The following is a 24462-nucleotide window of genomic DNA, read 5'->3' as shown; positions in this document are numbered from 1 at the left end:
TTTTGTTTCACGGGGAGGTTTTCAAAAATTTCTCTTAAAATCCATTGTTAAATTTTTCTTCGAAAATTGGGAAATATCATTGTTTTCTTCCTATTGGAGTTGACCTCTACGGTCTAAAAAAAAAGAAAAACATTGGTCCCATGACTTTCCACTTTGGCCCCCTCAGACAAAAAACAAGGAATTGTACTGATATGATTTCAAGAATTGTACTGTATTAAAGTAATTTAAATCTGGTAGTAATACAAAAGTTTAAGATTTCGAAGATATTTTTTTTTTTTTTTTTTTTTGCTTGCAGGAAGAGAATAAAACCAAAATTTCCTTATTAGGAGAATACGTTTTTTTTCCCTCACATCAAAAGGATCAATTTACCGCCCCTAGAAAAGTGCCGCCCGGGGCGGACCGCCACCTCCGCCCCACCCTAGCTACGCCACTGACCACGAGCATATTTAACGTCGCTCAGTCCCCCTTTAATGACGACGGTGGGTCTTCGACCATCGAGGTTCGAACTCAGGACCCTCCGGCCCCGAATCCGACACGACAAGGAAATTAAAAGTAATGATTTAAAATTTTTGCATGTTGCCAGTTTCTATTTGTTAACAAATAAAATATACTTGTAATTAATTTTTAATAGTATACGGGTTTTAAAAGGATTTTCGATTTTCCCTCTTGATTCTTCATTTTCGACTCAGTCGGGCTTTTTTAAATTTTTAATTTTCGTTACTTGTGTAGAATTTCAACACATTCTTTTTCTGGCATTTTCATTACTTTAAGTAGTCTATTTGTTGTTTACTACAAAAACAATTTAAGATTATGGCACCAAATATTTTAGCGAGTTTCAGTAAACACACACAAAATTTAACAAGAATTATTAAAACATTTTTATCAGTTTAACTATTTAGGTCGTTTTTGTGAAAAGAATTCGAAGGACAGATCACACTTGTTCCAAAGAACACATTCACAGATTGCTAGAACAAGGAAAAGTTCTACTACGTAGTCAAAAGTTGTTTATCGAATCATGTTCTAAAACGGGCACTATTTTATCAGAATAACGCGCAGTGTCATCTTGATTTAGAAAGGTCAACAAGCGAAAGTTCAAACGTAAGAATTGCATAATCGATAAGAGTATCATTAAACAAAGTAAAAGAATAAAATCGAATGCCCGAAATGAACTTTTAAAAGCAGACATCAGTGAAGTTCAAGAGGAGATGCTCATTTCTGAAGCGTTTTGAAGTCCGGAATATTCGATAACAAGCAAGCATTAGGGGAGATCGGGCCCAGTTGATATAGGGTTAAGTTGATACAAGGGCTTTGATTCTGGAATGTGCATGTGCCCAGAACAGAGCTTCTCATGAGAAGTTGATTGATGTGATGTGTGTTTAAGTAATTACAGTGGACTATCGCTATTCTGAACACTCATGGGATCGAGAAAAAGTGCTCAGATTATGGGGGTGAGGATGATATATATAGAGAGAGACTGGATAATACATGTTTATTTATTCTATTGCCTCGTGGACTATGTTCAGGAGGGGAAACTGGGGAGGTTAGCCCCACTTTTTACAAAGTTATTTTTTCAAAAAAAAAAAAAAAGTTTCCATAAGAAAAAATTTCTAGTTGTCGTTCTTCGAGAGGAAATATATCTGTGCAACGTTTTGCATTGTTTTTTTTTTTAATTAAATTAAAAATTATTTTTTTTTATTAGCGATTTTCAAAAGTGTCCAAATTGGGTAAAACCTGCCCACTTGAGGGAGGTTAGACCCACCATGTGGGAGGTTTAACCAACTAGACGTGATCCGTTTTCTGCCTCCTTTGACTTTTCTAGGTCCTCCTTTGGCAAATGGGCGTAGCTGTTCAGGTGTTACGAGTTATGAATTAATTGAACTTGTAGATGGAACAGTAGAATCGGAGGAAGAAGATTTCTTAGTAACATTTAACTACAGTAAATTTATGGGAAGTAAATAAAATAAATTAACAAAAACAAAACGAGCAATATTTTAGAGAAATAGGGTCTTAAAACCTTAGGGGTCCCTGGACCTCAGCCTGGTCATCCCATGGATAGATCAGGGCATGTATGGGTTGAAAATCTTAATAAGTATATTAACAAAGTAGAAAAGCAAATTTCAGTTGTGTTTAGTTTGATCAGAATTGTTCACAAACAGGAAGTGTTTCAAATGATTATAATCTAATACTATGTAAAGTGACTTTACTTACAAGTTAAGAGCACCATTTATTTCATTTGAGTTAAACAATCTTGCTTAAAACAAATAGAATAAAATATTGTTTTAAAAATGTTATACCATCAAATGAAATTAAATGGAGAGGGTTGATCCTGGTCAAACCACCTGCAACTGAGGTGGGTCGAACCTCCCTTGATAGCCATTTTAGAATATATAATAAAAAACGTATTAAAATAAATTTTGAGTTTTAAAAGTAAGTACAGTAGACCCTCGTTTTACGTGGGGGTTACGTTCCATGGAAGTGCCGCGTAAATCGAAACCGCGTAAATTGAAACCTAATAATAGTGTTAAAATAGTGGTTTGGTTCCGTAGATAGCAAAATACTTCATTCTAGTGATGACTAATTGTATAACTTTAATGTGTATTTATATCGAATTTTATGCGCAACATGCATAAAGAACCCATAAATTAATTTCGTGTTCTGTTTATAAAAAGGACTATGATAATCTTTTGGCAGTCATTAAAAAAAAATTTTCTGCAATTCTTTGCAGAGCATTAACGTATCCATGATCACTTGCGTCATTTTCATGATAGTCTCTTCCTTCACTAACAAATCAGAAAGATCATTTCTATTGTCTAGGAATGGCTCAAAATTTTCAATATGAGCGTTTTTGGTTGTACGTCACAGAGGTCGGCGTTGGTTTTGGCCTCCATTGTCTCTCCTAAAAGCTCTTCTTCCAGTTAAAGCCCTCGATCCGTCTCTTAAGTGGCGACATGTTCCAGCGTCCCGCCATTTTGTGTCGTTCCGCAACTTTCTCCCTACCTCAATAGTAGAAAAATACAGAGTTTCGCTCATTGAAAAGTATCTTTTTATCAACGAATGTTTACAGATTTTTAATCGTAACTTATGTAACTGATAATATACATACAAACATGTTGAATTTTACTTAGTAAATTTTTTTTTTAATATTAAACCGAATATTAGTAAAAAGGTGTTTTGAAGAAATTTTCGATCATTTTTAAGAATTTCTTTTTTTCCCCCATATAGACCTTCTGAGTTACAAATTACTTAAGTGTTTTAAATATGTTTTATTATTAGAAAGTTGGTGTAGTGGAACCCGGGGCGGATACCGAAAAAATCTCTCGGAGGGTGTCCGGGAAATTAAATAGCATCTCCTCCTCTCCCCTGCCACATACGATGTTTCATAACCAAGTTTTCCATTACTTTATTTCAAAATGTCTTTTTTTTTTTAAAACTTTTTGGGATCCCTTAAACTAATGATCCACTTCTAAGTACATACATATTACGTACCAATATACTTTGAATGTGGACGTAAAACATCTTTAACGTTTCAAGCCAATTAAATACTGAGCCATAATAATGTTACCGAAATGCTATACAATTAGCGGTTTTAATTTTAGGAACAATGTCGTAATGATTATAACACGAGGGCAAGGTTATTCAACAAAAAATATACCCATACCTCATTTGAGTTTTTAATATTATTGTATAGTATTTTAACTATAAAATATTATTTAATTAGGAAAATCATAGCTATTAAACATATAAGTTTTACTGAAAAATTCGGGACAATTTCTGTGTGGATTTCAAACTGATTGTTCTTGAAGCAATGATACAGTTGAGATAACATATTCATATTACATGCCGCCTCCATTAATATCATGGTTTTCTCAAGAAACTAATATATGATTTCTTTCAATTTCCATTTTTTTTATAAGTTGAAAAAGAAAAAGCTATTATTTCGCAAATAGCTTCCTGGATCAAAATAATAATTCGTTTAGGTATGCCTGCATATTTTTTGAAGAATGTTAGTTATTGATTCCATCAAAAGAAAAATTAATGGACGAATCGCGATATTACGCTCCCTTGAATTCAAAACCAGCGAGTTAAATGTATAAATATATTCTGCCACTCTAGGACTCCAGTATGACTTCTTCAGCAAATAAAAATGCTATTATTCAAAATATGCTCTATGTGTGTTTTGTGTTCTGTTGAATTAACTATATAAAAAATGCTATAGAGAAGTCAATTAAAAAATAGTGAATAAAATAGTTAAATAAATTCAACCTTTGGGGGGCACGGGCCTCCTGCTCCCCCCCTTAAATCCACTACTGAGTAGAACAGTAGTGAGTTAAATTAATTATGTCATAAATTATTTGTGGGCAACAGTTTGAACTTATTCATGCAAAGCAGTATCAATTATATTACTAATGTGTATAATTTTCTTATGGAAAATATATTCATTTCTAAAAAATAGCAAAAATTCTTTTTGCTTTAACTAATAAGGTTTTATTTTTCAGAAGGACTCTTCCATGTTTTTTTTTAATACATTTTACCAACTTTTTCTTGTTTCTCATGACGATTTTACATTAAAAAATGTTCTTTCATTTAAACCTGATTTTTAAGGATACTACTAAATCTTAAAAAACTTAACGAAATGTAATAAAATGTAATCAGTTTTAAATCAATATTAAAAAAATAATAATAATTGAATTATTTGATACCAATAGGAATTCAAATAAAAGAGTGCAGATTATATCTGTGACGAACTGTTATAAATAGTAATAATGAATTCATAAATTAACAAATTCTGGGATAAATTTTATGTATTTTTTTTTATTAAAAAGGTTTTCACATCAAAATAAAAATTAAACGAAAACAGATTTTTTTCCGGGGCAAAAAAAAAAAAAAAAAATCTTCACGTAATTATATAACTTGGCTTGAGTTACATGTTACTATAATCTCAAAGAAGTTTAATTTTTTTAATGAATAATTTCATATTTTTAATATCTTAATTTTTATGCACAAAGTAGATAAATAATTAACTTGGCAACATACTGAAACTCATGGCTATGACACAATTAAAAGCAAAACGACGTGTTCTTAGAATAATTTTGAAACTAACTAAACAATAGAAAATTTACATTAAAAATAAATAAAATAATTAGTATATTTAAATTTTGACAGCTTTGTTACCTTAAACTCTAAAAAATCAGTTTTAAAAACAGGGCAAATATTTTACTACTGCTAGCAATTTATTAGGTGCCGTTACATAGTTGAGCGTTACAATATTTGAAGGAACTATTTATGATGATTTTAGTGAATGTTCTTATTATCCCATGAAAATTAACAAACCATCAGACAGTTTCATGAAAGTAAAAAATATTACAATTTCAACAGAGTTTCAAAAAGTATCTGAAATTGCACAGTAGTATTGATGAAAACATTTAAAATACATAAATACTCTTTCAATATATTTCGACATAGTAATTTTGAACTGTTAGAACATCTTAATGCACTACACCAAGGCATCTTCACATTAAAGATAGCGTTTGATGAAAAATACGAATAGCAAAGAGAAAATATCTAGTATTCCGCACAATGAAATCACACAGGCAACGACACAAAATGGCGGACTGAACCCACGTGACTGCCCGCCTCCAATCGCAGTCGAAAGCGGCGCGCAGTGCATGGATCAAAGTGTGTCGCCACTTAAGAGAAGTATCCAGGGCTTTACTTCCAGTGAGTTCTGAACTGTGTGAGTTTAACAACTTTACTTCTGGAAAGAGCTCCGCAACCAATCGCATAAAATGTTACCAGTGGCCCAAGCTGCATATTAGCACGCCAAAAATGCAGTTGATTACGCGTAATCTGCTATCTTTAGAAGTCTGGATTTTGAAAGAGGGAAATTGTTATCTGGCATTGCCGCATCCGCGTAAAACAGAAACTCAACCGCGTAAAATGAAATAAAGGTGTCAAATCTTAAACCGCGTATAATCGAAACCGCGTAAAATAAACCCGCGTAAAACGAGGGCCTACTGTATGCAGGCTTTTAGCACTTTTATCAGAGTATATAGGGGATGTCCCAAAAGCGGGTAGGCTTTCGTATGCCTCCCCCCCCCCAATGGTGTGTTAGCGGCGATGAATACGTATGTCGTGTTTACCCGAAACGGCATGGCGCAACCAAGCTTAAAATTAAAAAAAAAAAAAAAGAAAGAAAGAAAAGATACATTTAAAAAAAAAAAGAAGTTTTGTAACTTGTGATTAGCCGAAGACCATTTTATTATTATTATTATCAATAATATTAACGTATTCTGACACTATCCACCTATAAACTACGATGGTCATTCCGTTTTTTTTTTAAATTATAAATTTAAGGTTATAATATTGAAATAAAAAAAGTGCTTTGGGCAAAGCGGATATAGGATTTAATAATATATTTATTTAAAATTTCTTAACTCGTGTGCTGACTTAGATTTTCTCTTTCAATAGGATAAGTATAACTTTTAAAAGTTATTTTTTAGGATGGCAATTAATTAGTCTATTAATTAACTCAGTTCTTTCCTTATGTTTTATAAACAAATGTACTGACTTTAAATTGGATAAGTACAACTGTGTTATATATTTTTATATAATGACAGGTAGCTAGTCAACTATTTTAATCATATATAACTTCATGTTTGATTGAAAATGTACCAAACGACAATTAGTTAAGCTTACCTGCTTTGGGCTGGACTGGTAGGGCAAAGCGGATTTTTCACATGTTTATTAAGTTTGATGATAAATAAATATTAGGTTTGAAATAATACAAATACAAAAAGTCACGTTTTATTTTAAAGTTGAACCCTGCTAGGAAATAAAACCGCAATTGTTGCGATTAAAATCCTTTACAATTTTCGAGCGTTCTTCGAAAACCTACCCGTTTTGGGCTACCCTCCCCTATATAATGCAACTTACTTCTATAAAAGTGATTGGCAAATCGCACAGAGGAGATGAACTTGCAACGAAAAATGTTACTTTTTTTCGTGAAAAAGCTATACACGCGGTTTCTTCTTAATTCTACTTTAAAATGACTAAAAAATAGAAACAACTTTCTATTTGTCTTAATATCATGCTGCACTCGGACCTCATCAATTCAAAATATGTTTAAATATGAAAATGATAGGGTGGATCAAACCTCCCGTGTGGTCAAACCTTCTATATCTCCCCTACCCGCTCGTGCAGATACAGGAATACAAGTGTAGTCGAACTCGCTTATAACGAACTCAAAAGGGGGCCGCAATTTTTGCTCGTTATTTTCAAGTGCTTGTAAATGACATGTTCATGGCACGAAAAAAATCATAAAATTTCAGTTTATCTGTTCTTATTTTTGTACGGTTTTTAAGAAATTGGTTATTATTATTATTATTTTGAGTTGTCTTATTGCAGGGGCGCCAACTGCGAGAGAGGGGGGGGGGGATTTTTTTTTTTTTTACGAGGCTCTCGCTTTTCAGAGGTCTTTCTGCAGTTTGAGGTGGGGCTACTACGCCTTTGCTTTTTGGGGATAGGACGGGGGGAGCATAGGCACCCCTGCTTATTGTTTTTTGCTTGTGTTATTATCAGGGATGTGCCAGCTGCGCCAATCGTCGATCCTGCTCTAAACTGCTACAAAATACCGCTAAATGTACGATTTTTGGCCAAAATCGATCAAACTTGCCCCAAAAGTGCGTTTTTGCATTTAATATTGCAGTTTCCTCAGCATATTTGGCAGTTTTTGCAGATTAGCATAAAGTTCATGCATTTGGAACTGTTTTTTTTTTTTTTTACGATTTTTTGAGTTAGTCTCGATTTTTTTAAGCATTTCAAAATCCGATTGCATCCGCTTTTGAAAAACTCGATCGTTTTAATTTACTGTGTGATTCTGCCACCTTGACATCAATTATTTTGTATTGAACATAATTTTCAACCATTCTTATTTATGTTTTCAGTAGGATAGGACTTGTAAGTTTGTCTTCTTGCCACAACCACTCGAAAATGTCAATCCAGTTGCATCCAAATTGATTTAAGGCAATGCCATTTTTAAAAATTAATATTGTTTACCAGTTTTTAGCATGGGTTCCTTAAGATTTCAGGACAGAAAATTGATCTCTAATTTCAGTTGGAGACACTTAAGATGGCAAAAATCGGGGAAGGTATTTTTTTATTTATTTTTTAAACATTTTTCGCATGTATTTTTTAATTTCTTTTCTTATGATATCATTTCTCAAAATCAATTTTTTCTTTGTAATGTCATCATTATTTTTGTGGTTAAAGTGAAACAGTTAAAAATAAAAGGTTTTCATGTTGCCTTTGCAATATCTTCAGATTTATAAATCAAGTAGTTCAGTATAACATATATATATATATATATATTAGAAGGTCAAATAAGAAAATAACTTACACATACCAAAAAAAAAAAAAAAGTCCATGGCTAAGAGTACGCGATTGAAGTTTTTTGGGGGCTGTTTTAAAGGATATTTTTCACACCTTGGGAAAGGGGTGAAGTGAAAAAAAAATAGGACTATGTTTTTTTTTTAAATTAGCATTCGAGTCAAAAATAATTGAATGAAACAAATCGGTTACAAATTTGGCAAAAGAGGACATCAGAAAACACATCTTTTCTCAACACACCAACCAATCGGGCGGTCGAGGGGTGATACGGGGGGGGGGGGTGCCCAACTAGGAGCGGGTCATGGCACAGTCTGCACCATGCAGATTGCGCCATTGGACAGTTGGGCCATTGAAATTGTAAGGGACGGGGGTGTTTTTAAGGCTATTTTTCTTTTTTTTTTTTTTAGGAGGGGATCTCCGCGCTCAGGGGGTCTGTGTTGTAATTGGTGAAGAAGGAGTGCAACCTTCCTCTTGCGGGGGGGGGGGGTGGATGGACATCCCTGCAGAGGAATAATGTCCGATTAAGATATAAAGAAGTTCTAAGCCAAACGTTTTTTCCGGGACCCTAAAAAGTCAATTATCAACAAATTGTCAGTTAATCATTACAAATAACAAATTAAAACTTTCTAAATTTTCCCCCATTACCATTGATTTTTTTTTTCACCAGATAGCTAAAACCACAAATAAATTGTCCACTTTTCAGCTAAAAACCTGTATTATCCGCCCTTGTCGGTGTAAAAAACATAAAGTGAGCGAAATAAATATGCACTACATCAGATATTCACCTTTAAAAGCTAACATCTACACTAGATGGCAGTACGTGTAAGCTTGAAAATGGTTTCGCATGTCAATTGGCAATATTATATAACAAAATTTTCTTCACGTTTGTGAAAATATTGGCAGAAGAAAAAAAGGGTGAAAGTTTTGCCGTTTTGCGGATGTGTTTCGTGTTTGATTACTTTATACATCCAATTATACATGCACGAATTCTGAAATCAGCTTTTACCGGAATGTAAACTAGAAAGATACAAACTAGAAAGAATGACCTCAAAAAGAATTAACTTCTCTCAGAAACATAGGAAAAAACTTAAAAAGTCTTCAAGTTTAATTTTCGAAACATTACATCAAGTTTCTAACGTGCATAAATTTTATTAAATATTTTATTGTTATTTTAATAAAGTTAATACACAGTTCCATGACTCCTCGGTAGTATAGTGGTCAGTATCCCCGCCTGTCACGCGGGAGACCGGGGTTCGATTCCCCGCCGGGGAGAAAATTTTTTTTCTATTCACAAAATTTTTCCTAAATGTTCTGTAGTGCAGAGGTTCTAAAACTTTTTCGATTAGCGGTACTCTTTTGACGATTAGAATTTTCTCGCGGCACCCTAGTCCATCTCTAATATTTAAGTACAGGTGTGTATCCCTCATAATTTCGTTTATTTCGTTCATTAATTCGTTCCGTGTAGTATCGAAACCGTGTTATACGAGACTTTTTTATAAATATTTTTTTACTCATTTTTTAACCTAATTAATCATGTACATATCATAAATCATGTCAGTGTATACCGTGTTATATCGAAACCGTGTTATACGAGACCTTGAAATAATGTAAATCAAGGAATGTGTACCGTGTTATATCGAAACCAAGTCATAAGGTGCAAATTTTATAATAGCTGAAATTTCGGCTCAATAGAACATAGAAACGAAAACTGGCAACCAGAACACACAAATACCCAGTAATTTAAGATAAGATTTGTTATAAACGATAAAACTTAATTATTTTACATACCTCAAATTAAAACTGTTATGCACAACAAGAAAAAAACTTGATCTGCTTTTCTTTCTATGCTCAGAACACAACGCATTCTATAAGAAAAAATTGAGCTTTTCTGTAGCAATAAAATTCGGCTAAGCAACAACAACAAAACAAAATTTAAAATAAAACAAATAGAATCATTCTATTTATTTATTTCATATTTTGTTTCGAATACGATTTTTCGAAAATTCGTTTTTGTTCTCTTTCTATTCCAATTTTAAGAAATTTTATCGGGCAAATTATCAAAACGTGGTCGAGTAAATTATCACTACGTCAAATTACTCTAACATGGGCGATGAACATAGCAAATGTTTGAGAAATTCATCATCCATTATTTGTAAATATACAGGCAAATCAAATGACCTTTTAATTTTATACTACGCGCAAAGTCGTGCGGATACCGCCAGTGAATAAATAAGAAAATAAGTGAATGAATGAATAAATAAGAAGGGAATTACTAAATGAAGGAATGCAAATGAATAAATTAACAAATGAAAACGTAAGTGATTTATATTAAATGATTGAGTGCGTAAATAAAACAAGCTACAGTCGACTCCCGCTACAACGCGATCCGACTTACGCGAAATGGCTATAACGCGAATTTTTTCATCAGTAAAGAATTTTAGACATAAAGCGAGTTTCTCGTCTGCAACACGGAAATTTTCGGAAGAGAATCGCGGTCTGTAAGTATCGGCTTTGTTATTGACTAATATTTTTTTTTCGTGAATGGACCTTTATCCCTTTAGCATCACTGAGAGTGGAAGTTCCCACACCGCACCGTACTAGTCAGATACATCGTTTATACAAATAACTACTCCTCATTTTCCATTTTTTTCATTCTAAATGTGTAAGTTGTTGCAATATAATGACACCTAAGAGCTATGTTTCATCTTGTGAAGATCGAAAGGAAAAGAGAAAGTTTCTGACAATTAAAGAAAAGCTAAAGATTATGTGCTTGAACAACTATAAAATGCGTCGAAGGTAGTATGACAATTAGGTACGAGTGAATCGTCCATATGTACAATTGAAAATCAAGAAAAAGGAAATCCGTAAAATATCACCAAAAATTTTGAAAATGGAAGCTGCTCTTGTGCTGTGAATCTTATGAAACCAGGAAGAGGGGCGTTGCCATGTAGAAACGTTATAAAAGAACTAGTGAAGCAACTGCATTGTGTATTTAAAAATAGATAAGTAACGGTTTGATCACGCAGTATAAATCATAATCATCTTCATCTTTTTAAGTTACAAATACCATTACTGGATCTTCTGTACAGTAAAACCATCGAGCATTTGTTTTTCTTACTACAAACTGTACGTACAGTACTGGTTTATTTTATGTGTTTCTTTTACCATTGATCTTTTTTGTGCATCGTAGCAGTATTTTATGTTGAATAAAACAGTTTTTTTTTTAATTTAAAATTCGAATAAAAATTCAATTTGTTATGTAACAGTAATGTATAGTTCAGAAATCGTTTTTAACAGTTTGGGGTGGCATTTACAAGTGTATTAAATAACTGATTATGTTTATAAAAGTTTTTACACATACCCTTTTCCACAACGCGAAATTTCGACTTACGCGAGGGGTCTTGGAACGCATCCTTCGCGTAAGTCGGGATTCGATTGTATTTCACTTTGCCTTGTATGTACTTGACTGATTTCACAATTTATTTAAAATACAAATAAGCTTAATATTGACTATATTAATACTACATTGAATATTAGGTGGTCTCAATTAATATTTAAAATGTTAATCGCAAGAATTTTATTATTTTATAGGAACAAAAATTAATTTTGGCTTACAACGAAATATTACTATATGAGTATCATTTTTTAAAAATTGCCTGTATTGCCAAATGCTTTAATCTTCGGTGATATTTTTTTTCCTGACTGGAATATACTACACAAGGTACTACATAGTTAAAATAATATCAGATAGGAGGAGCTAAAAGCAGAGTAAATATTTCAACATTTCACTTTGCCCCATGTTCCCCTACTATCAAGCAGAAACGAATTAAAAGAGTAATAAATATCAGTGTGTATTAAAACTGCATTTGATTACCTCAAAAACTTTTCCGAAAATTCCATGTTTACTTCCATGGAAAGGAAAAAGATCACTCGTCATATTCGAGACAAATGTTAATTCGTTATTTACTGTTTTTTTTTTTTTTTTTGACACTCATAGGAACAATTCGTGCATATACACTGCTGGCCAAATTATTAGACTAAAGAGGTTTTTTTTTTTTTTTTTTTTTTTTTTTTTTTTGTGCACTATTTGCACTAAAATGTTATTTATTTAACTGTTAAAGTACAGTATATTCTGTGCACATTATTAAGTTATTTAAGCATAATTTAATGTTTGCAGGTGGCAGCACTCAGCACTGTCTGCTTTTTTTATGTTCTTTGTTTATCTACCTACCAGGAACATAACCAATATCAGCTTATACCAGGGTTGGCTTTCTGCCGGCAGAAACTAGTTTTTGCCTTGCCAGTGGCAGAAACTGGTTATAACCGGTAAAAACCGGTAGAAACTGGCAAAAACTTAAAGCATCTTTAATTACTTAAGTGATTGCTAAATGATATTCATATAAGTAAACTAAAAAATTAAACTTTATTTCATCATTTAAAAAAAATAAAATCCTATGCTAATGCCCTTGATTTAGTTTGAGAAGGGAACTTTTCAATTGCAGATGCTCTTAATGTTTGGATTAATCTAACAAAGGACGAAAAATCATATAGGTGCTCAGGAAAGAGGAGTGACATACGGAATTAAAAGGCATTTCTGATTTCAATTTGCTCACTTATATGATTCATCTAAATTGTTTGTGATCGAAATTATCACATGCTTCAAGAAGAAAGTGCTAGAATTTTACTTGCCAATATTAACATGGATTTTGTACCTAATGTCACAGCTTTGCAAAACAAATTGGCCCTATTTCTCGAAACTTATTTTTCCAGTCGAATTTCTCCCACTACCCCAGTTACTACATGGTGGACTAGTTTAAAAAATATATACAATAGGTGAAAGTTTCACGATCATTGCTTGAGCTTGTTCCTTCATGCATTGCTTTCTAGCTCTTCTGTTGCAGGAATATTCTAAAGTTTCTCATATGTACATATTAGATTGAGAAACTGTTTAAATTTTAGAAACCACCTTTTCTAAGAAGCAACTGCAGGGTGCAAACAATGTAACATTCGATTTTAAATTATGTTACTATTGTAATTAAATTGAGCTTTGGTTATCAATTTTTTTTCCATGCACTTCCTATTGCATGTCAATATTTTGATTTTTTTTCATTTTGTGAGTTTTTGCCAGTTTTTGCCGCAAATGTGGCAGAAAGTAGCTTTTGCCATGCCGGTTTTAACCGGTTTCTACCAGTGGTTTTAACCGCCTCGGCTGAAACTTGCCAACCCTAGCTTATACAGTTTACTAGTTCTTTTTATTAGTGTGTTCTGTTGTATTTAAAGTTAGTTTTAAATAATTAGTGAGCATGTGCATGTGAGTATATATAATAGAGAGTATAAACAATTTTTTACCTCCTTTTTTAAAAAGTTAAGAAATGGTGCAAACCTTGTGAAAAGTATGCCGAAAAGACTTAAAATGCTCATCGAGAACAAGGGAATGCATACTAAATATTAGATAATTGTTTCACTGTTCGTTAATGTGTCTATAGTTATATAATCAATAAAGAATTTGCTTTTAAAACAGTCTCAGTCTAATAATTTGGCCAGCACTGTATGTGCAGTAGATGCAGCACAGGATCATATCCGCCACCCCATGCTCCGGTGTCATATCATATCCTTATAATATACACCTGATTGCTAAGAAGGCTAACCACGGCCTTAACTTTTGACAATCTACTTTTCTTGGTTACCAAATCACATGAAAAGATGAAGGCATTTTACGTATTTTGTTGTCATTTCCCTTGCTCTCTCTTGGAACATTTTGAAATCACGGGCCTCTGGATCCACAACAACTTTTTGTATTTTGATCCTAACTATCTAAAAGTTTGTTTCACACTACTAATATACTTCTATGAGTGCACTTTTCATAGCTCTGAGAAGGTTTAAATTTAGGCGATTTTAAATTTCGCGCCTGACACTAGAACAGCCTGAATTCACCTTCTGCGGTGCGAGGGGTTTAATGCAGTCCTTACACGCATTTAAAAGGTCATATTAAAATTGACAATATGTGTTAAAACCAAAGGCTCACGTTATGTCAAGTTGATTCTTCTTTTGGAAAATAATTTTTAGAATTGTTTTTGCGTGAAAAAAAAAATGTGTCAACAAAGTTTTTGCAATCATTACTTGATAGGAAAATAATAATAGTATAACAAGAAATTTTATTTTGGTGCGCAAACATTAGTAACAAAAAAAAAAAAAAAAGAATGCGCTGTAACTATTGGAATCGGACTTATTTTCCCTTTGCCATGTAATGATGTATTGGAGCCGTCAGAGTCGACAATAGCAGCAGGGTTGGATACAGAAAGCCATTTGCGGGGTGGGGGGTAATGCTAAGCCTCCCTGAAAGAACCTACGGTTTTGGGTACGAAAAATTTCTAAAAAGATTGTGGGTCAATAAAAAGCACCCAATCTGTCAAGAATAAGGCGCCTAATTGGGAATAAACATTGCAAATTAATTTCATAAGCAATGAAACGAAGTAGCAGTTCAAATATTTATTTACAAAAATAATTAATGAATTGGAAAGATACTGTAATCGTTTACATTTTATGCATTAAGTGTTTGAACACGATGTGAACGGATACTGGGGGCATGACCCCCAAGGCCTCCCCTTGTATACCCGCCACTAGATGGAAGTTGAAGTGAGTGACGTCTCGGAGATCTCAAAATCTACAGCGGCATATGAATTGAAGGACAGCTACCCCAAGAAGTAGAGCTAAAGTTATTGCAAAATTATCATTTTTTTTTTTTTTGTTTTTTGTTTTTGCGTCTTGAGGGGTTAAAGTGGCGTTGGCGTTCTCGGGAACAGCATAAAAAATCTCAAACAATTTTTTTTCACTTGTTGACTTTTTTCTGATCAAGTAATGTAATCTTTCATGATGTGACGGAACTTACAACAATAAAAGTAAGCCAAACTTTGTTCATCACTTTTTATTAGTTTTTGTACACTCATTCATCCATACACTTCATCAGGACCTTATTCTCAGACGGGATTGCACCTGAAATGAAAAATAAATAGATAAAAAATAATTAAATAAATAAAGTTGTTAAAATTAGTCACTCTCGGAGGTAAAATATTTTTTGACCAATTGCATACTATTGACCTTGCTCAGGGCCCACGAGAGGCCATGTCAACCGAGATAGAAAATAGGGGCCCGGTTCCGAATTGGAGTAGTATAAATTTGACGTGTTTTATGAGGGGAGAGGTGCCTGGCAACCAAATTGACAAGGGCTTTCGGCGGACCTGACCTCGCAACAATCCGTTTAACCTAACCGTTTAAAGTTAAACCGTTAACAGTTTTTTCTTCTTTTTTTTAAACAAGTTTGAACAATTGTCCGGTGTCGAATTCACGGACAAGAATCATCAAGCATGGGAAGAGTTGGAAAAGAAGGAGAAAAGGGGCGCCACAGTGCTCGTTCAAAAATTTCCCTATATCATCATTTGGCACAATTTGGAGATCCAATAGGCAAAATGATCATCCTTCGGCGAACTTTGAAGCTCCATGCGGCAAAATTATCATCATTCGGCAAAATTTGTAGATCCATTCCGCAAACTGAGAATTTATCCGCTCTCTCAAAACTTAAGTTTGGGGCGCCCCTAGTCGTGACGTCTTATACAAGCAGTGACGTCATTCGAATAGAGTTTTTTGTACTTCCGAATTTGATACTGAAGCATATATTTAGTACCTATTATTGTATTTGATACCGAAAGATGTCAATTAATTCGAGATCAAATTAAACATGTTTAAATGACTGAGCATCACTTATCTTTCACAAACCATCATATTTTCCTGCAGAGTTACGTTTTTTCTCTTGGACGTCTTGGATTCAAATTTGATATTCAAACGGTATTCGTAATTATCAATTGATTGATACAGATGCCATAAATTTAATACTAAGTCAAAGTAAATGTCTTTAGAATGACTGAGCGTGCCCTGACTTTCAGAAAAGTCGCAGAATTTTCATTAAAAACTCGTCGGTCGTTCTAAGCGTAATCGGAATAATAGTGGTGTGTAAGTCAAAACATTCAAAATTTTGAATTAAACAAGGATGTTGGTTTTTCTTTAGTTCCTCTTTTCTAGGTACCAGTTTTTCCAAAATATACTAAAACATATTGGCCCCTATAAGCAGTGCCGTAGTTGGAAAAAAAAATTCTTTGGAGGGATTTGCCTAAGGTTAAGGGTGACTCACCAAAAGCAAAGATGGTTTGAAACCAATTTCCTTACATTTGCATTGTTTTTGCTATAAAATGTCAAATAATTCGGTAGAAGGAGTCTTCCCACGTTCCATCCTTCCCAACAACAGTACTGCTTACATGGTAGGAAAAGAAAGGTGAGAGAAATTGAGGCGGAGCAACAGAACTGCGTCTGTATCTTTCAGCCATATTCACTACACTGTAACAAATTTCAGAAACGTTTTTTGGTATACAAAAAACCTTTCTGAGTATATGAAAAACCTCCTATTCAGTACTTTTCTGAACAGTAGAAAAACCTTTTTCATATATTCAGAAAAGTAAAAAAGAACACAGTTGACACATGCGCAGGTTCACTCGATAAGAGAAGTAAACTATAACATGTGCAATGAGGAGACTTTTCGTTTATCGCAGGAATTCAATAGATGTAAGATAATTTTTTAGTCTTATTGTGTTATGATAATTTATCTTTATCAGATTATTGTTGAAGCTATATAAAACCTTTTCTTTGTTTTTCAAAATATGAATCTAAAGCAATCGACGCTTGCGTAGTTCATAACTTCCTGTTTGAATGAATTTTATTTTTATTTCATTATATGCATTAGGTTGGGAAGAGATGAAAGATTTTCGCGCCAATTTGGTACAATTGCTTTCGAAGAACATAATCTGCTGTTGTGTGTGTTTTAATTTTCTAAAACGTTTCTGGAGTATTTCGGAATCTGTTCTCTGTAATTTCCAAAAACGTTTCTGAGTATTTCTGAATCCCCTTTCTGTACTTTTCAAAAAAAAAAATTCGAGTGTATTGTGCATCTGCGGTTCATAATTTTTTCTAAAAAATTGCTAAGCATTTCAGAATTCTCTCTGAAATTTTCAAACACGTTTTCAAATGCTTCGGAATCCTATTTTCTGTAACTTTTTTTTAAATACAAATCTGAACTATAATGGTACGTACTATAACAATGTTAATTTACTTTTTCATTGCTGAGATGAGTACCTGTATTTCATTCCAAAAGGTAAACAAAAAATAAATCAATAAAGTACTTTTATAATGGTGTAAAAATGCAAAATTATTTGTTTTAAAAAATCCTGCAGTTTCTTTTGCTATAAGTCTATTTTTATGAGCCTCTAGTTTTTCTAATAACAAAAGAAACTAGAGGATTTTTTTCAAAATATATTTATGTATTTTTTCCACCATAAAAGTATTTATTTATGTATTTTTTGTTTACTTTTGGAATGAAATATTACCCATCTCAGCAGTGAAAATATAAATAAAAATTGTATAGTACGCAACATTATAGTTTATATTTGTATTTCTTAAAAAAAGTCACAAAAAAAAAAAGAATTTTGAAATATTTGAAAATATATTCGTTTTCGAAAATTTCAGAGAGGTTTCTGAAAAAATGAGAAAGCTTTTTGAAAATTTCACGAACCGCAGCTGCACAATATACTCAGAAACGTTTCTGAGAATTACAGAAAGAGAATTCCGAAATGCTCAGAAACATTTCTGGAAGTTACAGACAAATGTTTCCGAAATACTCAGACACGTTTCCTTATGTTACAGAAAGAGGATTCTGAAATACTCAGAAACGTTTCTGGATATCACAGAAAGAGGATTCCGAAATACTTAAAAACATTTCTGGTTATTATAGAAAGAGGATTCAGAAATACTCAGAAACGTTTTTGAAAATTTCATGAACCGCAGCTGCTCGATATACTCAGAAACGTTCCCGGATTTTTTTTACAGTGTAGTCAAGTTTGAACCTCAGTCAGACACCTGAGCCGTGAATGCCTAAGATTCAACTTGGTTGGTGAATATGGCCGTTATAAGCCAGTGAAATGACTGGCTTCAAGTACTCACCAGTTATTCATCCAAGTATTCCATCCAAGCCCAGCACGCCACCGAGGAGACGTGGTCTCACTCCTGGGCGTGGTCTGGGTACGGGGCGTGGCCTGGGTGGCGGAGGTCTAGGTCTTGGTCGAACGGTCGGCCTCAGAGGTGGGAAGAGCGGCGGTCTAGGTCTGGGGCGAATCGGGCGGATCGGGGGCGCACTCTGGCCGAAGGGGGAAAGTCCAGGAAAAGGGAATAATTGCGGGAAGAAGGGGGAAGGAAACCCATACCCGCCAAACAGAGGAAAGGGCTGAGCTGGATACTGCCGTTTCTCGTACAAGCCAACTGGTGCTCCACCTGAAAACAAAATCAATAATGTACCAAAATACTATGAAATTGTGAGTATTTACAAAAAATCACAGAACCAGTGAAAAAAAGAAAATGAACTTGTATTCGTTTCTTACAATTTAATGTTTTCGCAATAAAGGATTGCAGTAAGCCAGGTGGTTACTCCGTGTTTTAAAAAGCTATAACTTTGCATAACCTTCAGTGTATCTATTAGGCATATTTTTATTTTAAAGACCAAATGAAAAATACGTTAGAAATGAATCGATTTAAATATCTTTGGTATATAAAATTCTTAAGTTGGACATGATTTAAAGAACTATCATTCCTGATCGCCATATCTAAGGGTTTAAAGTTAAAAAATCAAATAATAACGCACAATGAATATCCAATCAGAAAAAAAAAAGAAAAATACTAATTAAATATAAGTTAAAAGTTATCAATTGCAGTTACCATATTTTAACGTTTCTAGTTAAATTATAAAATCGAATATCCGAAAAAAAAAATAAACAAAACAAAAAATTAGGGGAGAAAGGGTCCAGTTGATGCAGGGTTAAGTTAATACACTGGTGGACAATTGCTAAGGACGGATGGCAATAGCAGCATTAGCAACCAGAAAAAGGAAGGCAAGAAATCATGGAAAATAGCATAAATTCCGGACACAGTAAGACGTCTTGTGAGTATGCAAATTTTAGACTCACGACGTTGCTGGTCACGTGATAGCGCTGATAAGCGATTTAAAGGATTGGGCGGGTGTTGGCTATTGTTGTTTAAAAGCAAACTTCAACGGCAAAGAATCAATTGACGAACTTGCATTTTTCGGTATGTCTTCTCGACATCACTTAGAGGATTTTATGGGTGACCGTGCGGTTGGTAACATCGAAGAAGGGAAGAAAAATTTAGATGTTGCCAGGGAGTTCGACGTCAACCACAGGGCTGTTTCGAGAGTTTGGAAATCATTTCAAAGCAATGGAATGTGTAACGAATGTCACGGGGTAGATCGTGTGCGCAATACGACATAAGCAGAAGATTGGTACTTAGTGCTAGCAACGAAAAGGAACCAGCGCAACACAGCTACTGAGGTAGCAAAGCAGTTTCCTGCTGCTACTAGCAAGCAAATATCCCGAAAAACTGTAGACAGACGTTTGAATGCAGTAAGACTATACGCCCGTCATCTTGTTTTGTACATCCCATTGTCTACAGGTTAATGTTTTGCTCATTTGTAATGATGCCTTCAGCATCGCAATTGGAGAGAAGTCAACTGGGCTTGTGTACTATTCTCAGATGAAAGTAGGTGCAGTCTGTCGTCTAATTGTAGACGACAACTAACCTGACATGAGAGTGATACAGCATACAAGCCGGAAAACATAAAGGAAAAGGGCTAGTATCCTAAAAGTTGTGTCATGGTATGGGCAGGATTATGATTAATGGCCGTATGTCACTTGTGTGCTTCCGAACAAGACTAGGACGGCTAGTGATGCATTAATGTTGTTCTACTACCTCATGTTCACGTGTTCTCTGAGCGATAAATTAATTTTTTTTTGGATGGCAACGTAACATGTCATTAACAATCGCCATTCAGGAGTATCTTGCTCACTCGAAATATGCAACCCATCGGATGGCTAGCACGCTCTACAGATCTGAATCATATTGAAAATGTTTGGGACGCTTTGGGGAGCAGTCTTGCTGGTCGACAACGCCCTCCAATAAGCAAAGACATCCTTATCTGTGACTGACAGAAGATTGGGATAAATTACCACAACAGCTGCTGGAAAATGTTGTGTGCATCACATGACGTAAGCTTGCATCGCTCTCCGTGGTAGCCATATTCCATATTGACATCTTACGCCGGAACACCTGAGGGCGGTAATTACAATTATTCACTTTCACGTATTCAGCCCAAAATGAACGTTTCGTCTTTTGAATACTTTTCAACGCCTTTCGGATTTCAGAACACAAAAAATTATCGTCATTGTAATGTTTTAGAGTTCTAGCATCAATTTATTTCACTTGGCACCGAATTACACTTACTTTTTTATGAGGTACAAAGCCCATTGGAATCCGTCCTTAGCAATTGTCCACCAGTGTACAAGAACTTTAATTCTCGAGAGTTTGTGCCCCGAGCTGAAAGTCTTATGAGATTCTGGAGGCTGATTTGATCGACAAAAGCTGGAGAACATTTTTTTTTGTCTCAGCGTTATTATCGTATGGGATTTTTAAGTAATTATATTATACTAGCTGTACCCGACGCGCGTTGCTACGCCAACAAAAAAATACATCATTATACTGATTTTCATGACAATCGGTTGAACGGGGCAGAAGTTGCTACACTGCAGTGCCACCTGGTGGCGAGTGGCTTCAATGAGCATATTATGCACCTTCTCCGTGGAAAAATACATATATATAGCAATTTTCATAATAATCGGTCCAGGTATCAAGTGAAGCCGTGACTATACTCAAATTTTGTACTCACGCAGTTTGCAAGATCAATCAATCGCTAAAAATATCAAATAGAAAAAGTTTTAAATCCCTCCGTTGCATGAAAAGGCATAAAACAATAAAGAAAGAATTTATTTGTTCAAACTCAAGAAAATTGGCAACAACTAACTTCTTATCAATGAGATCTTTCACGCGAATTAATTTCTGAAGCCGATAATTTTATTCGTATTTATCCAATGGATTGTGACTTAAATTGGAATAAAAAAGGAACTATCGATCGGATTTTTTTCGAACTGGTCTATAAACATTCCCAGTAGCCAGTACCAAAAATAACAAACGGTGAAAGTTTCAGCCAAATCTGCCGGGTAGTTTTTGAGTTCATGGATGACATACAGACGAACATTCATTTATATATATATAGATTATAAGCAAGATACTACTGTATTCTTTGACTAGGAGGCACGATTTTTCCCAAGAAAAGTTCCTTATATTTGCGGCTGTGTTTTCACAATTTTTGAGAGCCTTAAGCGCTGGCTACTTTGGCCCTAGGGTCCTTCTTTGGCCCAAATTCAGAAACAAGATACAACGATCTCTGTAAACCTTCAGGAAGCAATTTTTAAGCATTTTGACAGAATCCGTTAGAGAGCAGCCGCAAGGACTCAGTAATGTGTACCAAGCAGTTTGATAGTTTACAACAAAGAGCAGCACTACTGGTTTTGTGTTCCTTGTGCTAACATGTGTCCTTATAATCTCTCAGAGTTTAACATGCAGAAGAAGTTCTCAGATTTTGTTAATCACATATTTATGAACATTATTTAATACTTTGTGTAGTAGCTAAGTTGTACCTCTTATTTTTTGTTTAGGTTTTTATTTAAAAATTTCACAATTACAACATATCTCCTAACCTAAAAATTGCAACCTATTTTGGCCCAGCATAAAAACTTGAAAAAATCCGTCAGAGAGATTTGGAAAAGAAAAGAAAAAGCTAAAGGTAAAACTTTAAACAGGAAAAAAGAAAAAAATCTCAGCAACGGGTTAAAAGAGCGATTATAGACGCAAATTTTCATGGCTCAGTTACATGGCTTTTATGATGAAAGATGAAGAGGAGATAAAAGTTGCAGGACGTTTAGAAAACGTTGATACAGTTGCATCGACTTCTTACAAATTGTGTTAAATTTGTTGGAAAGTTTACGGAATTTTGTCATTGTAGAATGGAATAAGTTCAGATTTTCAGGGATAGCTGTTCATGCGAGAGAAGAAGGAGCTTATGTTGAGAGCGCGGAACGCACCAAAAAGTTTTGGTTATGACCGAAAATTTAGGATCCTTTGTTTTTTTGGATAGTGTTACCTTAGTAAATTATTCAACCTCCAATACTAATGAAAAGATGACTGTTTTTCGACGGTAATTTCGGAGACAATAACTAGGTATGAACACATTATTAAAAATGTTCAATTTTTCTTGAAACAACTATGTTTGACTCAAACTTCTTGTAAAATGTATTTTTCTTTCAAATAAATAGTGTTTTCCATGAACATACGTATTTCTTTGGCTCTAATCAGTTCTATGATGATTTTTTACAGGGAAAACCACTTTGGGCCAAAGTAACCCAAACGTAAGGGTAACATTGACCCAAATAAAAAACAAACAAAAGTGTAACAGTGCTTTGAAACAAATCGATCGGTATTCAAACATTAAATTAAGAAAACTCTAGAACTGTAAAAAAAGGTTTCCACAGCTAGGAAATATAAATGGTTACAAAGTTATTGAGAAAAGCTCCAAAATGTGGGTCAAAAAAGCTCGCGTTTACGGTAAACGTAATGGCGTTGCTTGGGTTCAGTAAGTGATGCATCGCGCTTGGGTCACACACACACACACAAACGCATAATAATTTAACTCCCAAATTTTCAGTTGATTTCCTTTTTTTCAAGATATGCTTAAAAATGACCCCCCCCCCCTCCAAAAAAAAAAAAACTCAAAAAAAAAAGGTAGGCCGAGATTCGAGGTATTAGACCGTGCAAAGCCTGGCGATGCAGCTAGTAGTAAATGATAAAATAAGCAGTACCGATAAAAATATCTAGAGTTTTAGAGCTTGATTACGCCACCTTACGAAGACTTAAGAAATTAGTAATGAATTGTGTTCAAAAAAAAAAAAAAAAAAATGAATTGTGTTCTAATTGAGAAACCCAACTAACACGAAGAAAAATTACTGCCATTCATGAAACTTAAGCTTGTTATATATTACTGGGTTTGTTTGTTTTGCCCCTTTCAACTTCCAGTAGCTATAGTTGGGACAAACCTAACCTGGCAGCATCGTCATGCTGTGATTAGGGTTTGCGTAGGCTTCACAATGCTGACAGGTTAGGTTTCCCCCAAATATAGAGTCTTGTTCGTTTTCTATAACTTATTTGAATTGCGAATAAAAACTATTACACATGCGAAAAAAAGCAAACGATAATATTGAATTTTAGATAATTAATTTTACTGACCACACTTGGATGGGTCTTCCACTTTTAGATAAACGTCAGGCCTCGGACAAAGCGATTAAAATAAGTAAACTCGATAGCTCAAGGGGGGAAAAAAGTTATATTTCATGGGAATGAATTAAATCCTGTAAATTCGTTTATTTTATAGCATCACTCTTGATACAGAGAAAGTAGTTATACAGCACACATCAGCCATTCTCGAGCTGACCGGCGGAAGCGCGGCGGTTCAGCAAAGCTTTTGAAAAAAAATCGCGGACGAGTGAGGTTTTGTTGCTTTATTTATTCATTTATTTGTCGACCTATTTATTTATTTTTTTCTTTCTCTTTTGTTGAAAAAAAAACTTTATTCGCGGACCGTGAAAAACTTGTCAAAAAAATTACGGACTGGTGAGGCTTTTTTTTAAACAAAAAATAAATAAATAAAATGAAATGAAGTAAAATTTAAAAAACCATGAAATAAATTTAAAAAATAAATTTTTACTTAGCGCATTATAGAACAGTCATAAAAACATACGTTCATCGATCTTAAAAAAAAAAAGTGACATACAATATTTAGTATCCATTTCAGTTTTACAAACTGTTAGGGTTTATTTTTCAGCAATCGTTAATGGGTTTTCGATTGGGAACACATTAAATAAAGCTATTGTTTGTGCAATATTTCAGCGTATAATTTTACGGGAGGTGAGTTGAAGAACAGAATTACAAAAAATATTTCTCTCAATACATAAATTTGTAGCAGTATCCATTTCAGTTTTGCAAACTGTTAGGGTTTTTTTTTTTTTTTTCAGTAACCGT

At 34.0% G+C, this 24462-nt stretch overlaps 1 protein-coding gene and 1 non-coding gene across 2 annotated transcripts in view; one reads left to right on the top strand and one right to left on the bottom strand.

Moving 5' to 3' along the window:
- LOC129221446 (keratinocyte proline-rich protein-like) overlaps window positions 1–24462 on the bottom strand; it is a 38377-nt gene that overhangs the window by 8435 nt on the left and 5480 nt on the right. The window contains exon 3 of the mRNA XM_054855930.1: window positions 18430–18756. Coding sequence (XP_054711905.1) covers window positions 18437–18756 — 320 coding nt within the window. The 3' untranslated portion in view covers window positions 18430–18436. The remainder of the gene's footprint in view (window positions 1–18429; window positions 18757–24462) is intronic.
- On the top strand, window positions 9586–9657 carry Trnad-guc (transfer RNA aspartic acid (anticodon GUC)). Its single transcript has one exon. It is a non-coding gene; the product is annotated as a tRNA-Asp (tRNA).

The sequence above is a fragment of the Uloborus diversus genome, chromosome 4 (assembly GCF_026930045.1).
Source record: "Uloborus diversus isolate 005 chromosome 4, Udiv.v.3.1, whole genome shotgun sequence".
NCBI classification, from domain to species: Eukaryota; Metazoa; Arthropoda; class Arachnida; order Araneae; family Uloboridae; genus Uloborus; species Uloborus diversus.
This window is presented reverse-complemented; position numbering and strand designations above follow the sequence as displayed.